General features: G+C 55.4%; 1 protein-coding gene across 1 annotated transcript; it reads left to right on the top strand.

The window, feature by feature from the left end:
- Window positions 1-274: 274 nt before the first annotated feature.
- Window positions 275-6039, top strand: Unc119 (unc-119 lipid binding chaperone). Its single transcript, XM_031353702.1, has 5 exons — window positions 275-615; window positions 4117-4230; window positions 4704-4806; window positions 4978-5150; window positions 5413-6039. The coding sequence occupies exons 1-5, from the start codon at window positions 396-398 to the stop codon at window positions 5523-5525; spliced, it is 723 nt and encodes a 240-aa protein (XP_031209562.1). The 5' UTR covers window positions 275-395; the 3' UTR covers window positions 5526-6039.
- Window positions 6040-6441: the final 402 nt, after the last annotated feature.

A 6441-nucleotide genomic window follows, 5' to 3' on the forward strand; every position in this document is an offset into this window, starting at 1 on the left:
AAAAAAACCCAAACCAGGCTGGTTTGCTGGAAATTAAGAGGAAGTACTTTAGAACGGGGTGGCTGTGGGAGGTTGAGACTTGGGCTGGAGTCAGGACAAAGCTATCAGGGAAAGACCTTGAGGCTGGAACCCAGAGAGGAAGAGGAGAGATACTCGCTATCTACATTGTCAAAAAGTTCACAAGGACCCCCAGGATTCTGGCTCCACCGCTGGAGTTGCCAGACGGTGGGCGGGGTATGTGTGACCCGCCTCCTGTGGGCGTGACCAAGGCGGGACGGCACCTGGGGCCCGGCCGGGGGTGGGGCGGCGGACGCTCCCCCTTCCCCTGGCTCCAGCCGGCGCAAGCAGCGGCGGCGGCGGTGGCAGCGGGCGACGTTTTGCGGCCCCGCGAGGCCATGAAGGTGAAGAAGGGCGGCGGCGGGACCGGGTCGGGGGCGGAGCCCGTTCCAGGGGCCTCGAACCGGAGCTTGGAGCCCACGCGGGAGCCTGGGGCGGAAACCGAGTCCGGGTCCGAGTCGGAGCCAGAGCCAGGCCCGGGGCCCAGGCTGGGGCCGCTGCAGGGCAAGCAGCCCATCGGGCCGGAGGATGTGCTGGGGCTGCAGCGGATCACGGGCGGTGAGCACCGGCGAGGGAGCGCCACCCGCGGGCTGGAGGGAGAGCGCGGGAGGGGGCCCACGAGGCTGAGAGTCCGGCCCCCACCCTTCCCCCACGCAGTGCCCCTCCTCTGTGTCCCCTTACTCTCTCTCTTTGCCTCCGAGCCTGAAATCTCTATGCTCTTTTCCTTGGTCTCTTGATGCGCCCCTCCTCTCCTTGTAGTGGCTTCTTTTCACCCCACTCCTTCTTCAAGGGGCCCACCCCTTTTCCCATGGTGGAGGTGGGGCAGCAGCTACATCTGTATCCCTTTCCCCTGTGGAGTCTTCGGAACCCTTTGAGGCTGCTCGCCCAGAGGAGTGTGCCTCATTGCAGTCCGTCTTCAGTGGCTGCCTCAGGCTAGGCGGAGGCAAGGAAAACCCTCAGGCTCCCTGACCGTTATTGCTCTCAGCCTGCATCGATGGAGGCTGAGACCACACTTTGCCCAGGAACGTTGCTGATCAGGGTGCTTCCGTATGTTGGCTGTGGGCCGGGTTATGGGAGCAAGTGCGTGACCTCCTAAACCAGGACGTGTTCTTTTTCCAGGGCTCTCACATCAAGGGAAGTCTAGTCTCCACTGGAGCTGAGTTTCTGAGCTGTGCTACCTGGATTAGAGTCCCAGAGTTTGCCCTGTAATTGGCTGTGTGACCTTGGGGATGTAATTTCATTTGCAGGAGCATTTATTTTTTCATCTGTAAAATGGGAACAAGAACAATGTTACCTCCCACAAGGTTATTGTGAAAATAAAGCCAGTCTTCTGATTTTTAGACAATGCTTGGCATACTGTGCAAGCTGTCAACAGGGCTGCTTTATCAGCAGTGTTGGAAGCTACACAGGACCGTTCAGAGTGGCTGCCTGCAGGCAGATAAGTGAGCATTCAGGGCAAAGGCAGGCATCGCCACAGACAGTGAACAAGGACCAGAGAGTCTTCTGGTGAAAGGCTGGCTGAGCCTTGAGGAATGGAAGGTATTTGGAGAGACAGTGGCACGTTGCCTTGGAATGGCTGGGCCACCGGCAACCTGCTCTGGCTCCATTTGTGAGCTTGTATTTCCTTTCTGTGGGATGGACATGGGTGCTAGTGTGGAAGTAAACCCTCTAGCTTCAGGAGCTAGAGCCCAGGGCTTCCAGACAGCTGTGGAGGGGACCAGGATGACAGGCCTGAGCTTGTACATCTGGGTCTCTGGGGGCCTCCCTCCTCCTTCCAGGGCTAGGCAGCAGCATTCTTGGCTAGACCTCCAGAGCACTTGCTTCCTTAGCCAAGCAGCCATCGGTGGAAAGAGGGGCCTTGGCCAGGCTAATGTTGAAGCCAGTGGGCTGCATTTTGTAACAGGAGCCCTTACAGCTTGGCTTGGTGCCGCGAGTGGAGGGCAGGTTTGCTTGCCTCAGTCCTGGATAACTGGAGGCTTATTTTGCCAGGAAGGAAGCTCCCAGGTGACGTCACAGCATGTGTCTCCCAATCTGGAGGGAATGCATAGCCTGGAGAGGATGAGCAAAGACAAGTGCCTCTTAAGAGCCCTTTTCTGTGCGGGATTTGAAAACGGGGTTCCAGGCCTCACCACCTTGCCTGCTATCTTGTGACCCTAATCACATAGGTCTGAGGTTTGCTGTTCCTGGATTACCAGGCCCTGAATCCAGCTTAGGAAGCTATTTGTGGCTGCTAGGAAGAGAGCAGGTGGGTTCTGAGCCACTCTGCTCATTACTCTGGCCTGACCTTGGGTCCTAGGCCTCATTTTTCTTGGCTGAAGAGTGGAAGTGCCTGCCTTCCTAGGCAGCCCCTGATCCTCGCTCCTTGTAAGGACAGAGAGGCCCACAAGTTGAGTTTGCAGTGCAAGAGATTGTGTTCCGAATGTGAGAAGTTGTTCCCAGTGAGAGGAGAGGGTCCCAGGCTGGGCCTACAGTAAGAAAGGAGACTTTTCCTGGGAGTTGGGCAACGAGGATCCTGCTTCCAGTTCTTCCCCTTCTTCCCCCTTGGCTCTGCAGTGTCTTTCTATAGCTTTCATCTCAGACCCCAGCTCCAACATGCTAGAGGGCTGTCAGGAGGGCTTTCCGGAGGGGGCTGCCCCCAGCTCAGGGAGGAGACAGGCTTAAGGAAGAGAGGATGGCTTTATATTTACTTCCTTTTTTAACCACAGAGGAGTAAGGGGTGGCCCAGGGTGACTTCCGGGCCTCTAGGTCAGCGGGGAGGGTGTGGTACTAGCAGCACCCATGTCTCCACAGCATTTTTCTGCTCCTTCCTAGTTCTTGCCAGGGCCTCCCCTAGGACTTGGTGTAAAGTTTATGAAGCAGGAAGGTCAGGAGTTCAAGGCCAGCATCTGCCACGTAGTGAATTTGAGGTTAGCCTAGGCTACATGGAACCCTAACTTAAAAACAGCAACAAAAGAGTGGTAAGGGGCCAAGCAGTGGCACTTGGGAGGCAGAGGCAGGCAGATTTCTGAGTTCAAGGCCAGCCTGGTCTGCAGAGTGAGTTCCAGGACAGCCAGGGCTATACAGAGAAACCCTGTCTTGAAAAACAAAACAAAACAAACAAACAAACAAAATTAGTAAGGGTTAGACCATGAGCTCCCCTAGGCAGTGCTTCGCTCTCCTGGTTTCCTTCTGAGCCCAGGTCTCTTCTTGCCTCATGTTTACTCTGCTGCACCTACTGCGCCCACCACACCCTTTCTGCCTTGGCCTGTGTTTTTTTCTCCAAAAACCAGAGAGCACTTTATTCCAGAGGATGGCTCAGGGCCACAGCTGGAAAGATGACCCCTAAGAGTTCCCTGTATTTGCTAAGACTTCCTCCCATTGGGAGATCAGCAGAGGATCTATTGAGCAAAGTCGGCCCCTTCTGTCCTGGTAGCCTGGGCTTCCTAGCTTGACTAAGCAGAGCTCCCATAAGCTGCTTAGGAGAGCTGGGCTAGCATAAGCTGCTTAGGGTGGGAGGAGGGGCCGGGGGCAAGAGAACAGGGACGGGGTACCAACCTGCTCCAATACAATCCATGCAAAGGAAAGCCCCCTGAAGATCAGCCTTGCCTGATGAATCTAGATGTCACGCCTCAGGTTGTGTGTGGTGGGGGTGTGGCACACTCTAAGGAAAAAACTGTAACTCTCCTCCCCCAAGAGACAGAGCTGCATGCTCCCTTTGAAGTGAAGTCCCCCTCACACTGGAAACTTCCACTAGGCAGGAGGTCTAGTTGTCCAAAGGATGCATGCCACCCTCGCAAAGCCGAGGTTGAGATAAGGATCGACAAGAGAGTGGGAGGGTAGGTATGGTGGAGGGGACTTCCCTTGCCTGGTCCTGTGAGCCCACCAGGACGGGGCTGCTCATCCCTGACTAGGTCCCCATGACAAAATTTCCATCCCCGGCACTGTGGGGATTTCTCCAAGACAGGGGCACAGTTCTCTTTCCGGAGGGAAGTGGCCAGAGGGATCGTTGGAGCCCACTGAAACTGAATTGACAACGGGTGTTTTGGGGTTCCTGTTTGCTCAGCTGCTTGTCTCCCATAGACTACCTGTGCTCCCCTGAGGAAAATATCTACAAGATTGACTTCGTCAGGTTCAAGATCCGAGACATGGACTCAGGGACCGTCCTTTTTGAAATCAAGAAGCCCCCTGTTTCCGGTGAGTGGGATTGGTACACCATGGAGAGGAAGAGGTGGGCAAGCGCAGAGGAGTGAGCTGTCTAGGTTCTTTGGGCCACAGGAAGGTCAGAGCAGAGTCCAGACTTGGACTCTAGCATACTCAGGTGTCTGTGGGCGAACAGGCCTCTTCCTTTTTTTGCCACTGTTTCTCAGGGTGGACATCTTGTGAGCACTGTCCTGTTTAAGTACTGGTCAGCCTGCCCTCTGCTGGCCTTTCTAGGAACTGCAGTCCCCAAGGCCTCCCATAATCCTATGCACATCTCGTGTCTCTGGGAACCCCTGAAGATTGGTGACTTGATTGACCTAGAACCCTGTAGGTACCACTCTTCAACAAAAGTGTACCAGAATCCTCTGAAGAGTTTAGAAAAGTTTAAACAGAGGTCCTTGGGGGAGGGCGGCGTAGGCAAAGGCCCCAGCCTGAAGCCCACTGAGCCCAGCTGGGGTACATTGCAGAACGGTTGCCCATCAACCGGCGGGACCTGGACCCCAATGCAGGGCGCTTTGTTCGCTACCAGTTCACACCTGCCTTCCTCCGCCTAAGGCAGGTGGGAGCCACGTGAGTCACTGGGCTGGGGTGAGGGCTGGGGGGCGAGTGTGAGGGTGGGAACAGCCCTTCCAGAACCTCTCAGTGGTGGTCTGCCTGGAGCCTTGGAGCCTGGAGTCCCTTGGCTGGCTGGCTGGTTGATATGGAGGCTCCTCTCAGCCCTGCCCGCTTCTCTTAACTCAGGGTGGAGTTCACAGTGGGAGACAAACCGGTCAACAACTTCCGCATGATCGAGAGGCACTACTTTCGAAACCAGCTCCTCAAAAGCTTCGACTTCCACTTTGGCTTCTGTATCCCCAGCAGCAAGAACACCTGTGAGCACATCTATGACTTCCCACCTCTCTCTGAGGAGCTAAGTGAGTGGGGAACCCAAGCTGCTCAGGGTCGGGGGTTGGGGTTGAGGGGAGTGGTACCTATGCATCTCACCCCCTTGTACCCATCCTGGATCACTTTCCTACTTGGCAGCAGGAGGGAAAGAGGCTCAGAGAGGCTGAGGTGGTTCTCTGAAGTGGTTCCTCTGTCCCTGCCTCCCTCTATCCCAGTTCTGAAGTCCCTATGGGGGTCTGGGGGGTCTGGCTCAGGGCCCTGACCTTTGCCCTGGATGGGCCTCTCTTGCAGTCAGTGAGATGATTCGTCACCCCTATGAGACACAGTCTGACAGCTTCTACTTCGTTGATGATCGGCTGGTGATGCACAACAAAGCAGATTACTCCTACAGTGGGACACCCTGACCCCCAACACTGCCCCCTGAGGCTCTGGCCTGGACCCTGTGCTGTGACCTCTCCGACATCATCTCCACTTGGGGATGGATCCAGTGGCTCTGAACCCTGAGTCAGTCTTGAGAGGAAGGGTGCCCAGCATCCCTAGGCAAGCCTCTGAAGCTTGTGGGAGGGGCAGTGGGGGAGGCTGTCCGTCCTCATATTCAGGAAGGCCTCCTGCAAGAGGAAAACTTCTGGATGCATCACTGGGTCCACTGGGCCTGAGCTTCAGAGTAGTGCTCCTTTCTTGACCGTGACTAGATCAGGTTAGGGACCATTCCCTGTCCCTTGCCCACCACCTCCAGGCTATTTATAGTTGTCAGTTCACAGACAAAGATCCACAGTGGGTACCCTGGTCTCAGCCCTGGTCTCCTCCATCAGGGGCCAAGAAACTGCCCACGGTGTGAGAGGGGCGGGTCCAGGTTGCAGCCTGTAGGACCTGGACAAGCTGTATATAGTTTTCAATAAACCTTTTCTGTTCTTGGGTGCGGCCGGCCTGTGTGTCTATAGGGAGAGGTAGGAGTGGGAGAGGTTTGCATTAGCTGCTTTTTATCATGACAAAAGTACATGAGAAAATCAGCTTTAGAGAGGCGAGAGGTGGGCCAGGCAATGGTGGCTCATGCCTTTAATCCCAGCATTTGGGAGGCAGAGGCAGGTGGATTTCTGAGTTCAAGGCCAGCCTGGTCTACAGAGTGAATTCTAGGACAGCTAGGGCTATACAGAGAAACTCTGTCTGGAAAAACAAAACAAAACAAACAAAAAAAAGAGGGCTGGAGGGATGGCTCAGTGGTTAAGAGCACTGACTGCTCTTCCAAAGGTCCTGAGTTGAATTCCCAGCAACCACATGGTAGCTCACAACCATCTGTAATGGGATCAGATGCCCTCTTCT

Source organism: Mastomys coucha, unplaced genomic scaffold, assembly GCF_008632895.1.
Source record: "Mastomys coucha isolate ucsf_1 unplaced genomic scaffold, UCSF_Mcou_1 pScaffold5, whole genome shotgun sequence".
In the NCBI taxonomy this organism is placed as follows: domain Eukaryota; kingdom Metazoa; phylum Chordata; class Mammalia; order Rodentia; family Muridae; genus Mastomys; species Mastomys coucha.

What these genes read in the sequence shown, in the direction of transcription:
- Unc119 (XM_031353702.1), top strand. Translation starts at nt 396, where the DNA reads ATGAAGGTGAAGAAGGGCGGCGGCGGGACCGGGTCGGGGGCGGAGCCC. An exon ending in CAAGAAGCCCCCTGTTTCCG is followed by an intron (nt 4,231 to 4,703) that starts GTGAGTGGGATT and finishes GGTACATTGCAG; the next exon opens with AACGGTTGCCCATCAACCGG. An exon ending in ACCTCTCTCTGAGGAGCTAA is followed by an intron (nt 5,151 to 5,412) that starts GTGAGTGGGGAA and finishes CCTCTCTTGCAG; the next exon opens with TCAGTGAGATGATTCGTCAC.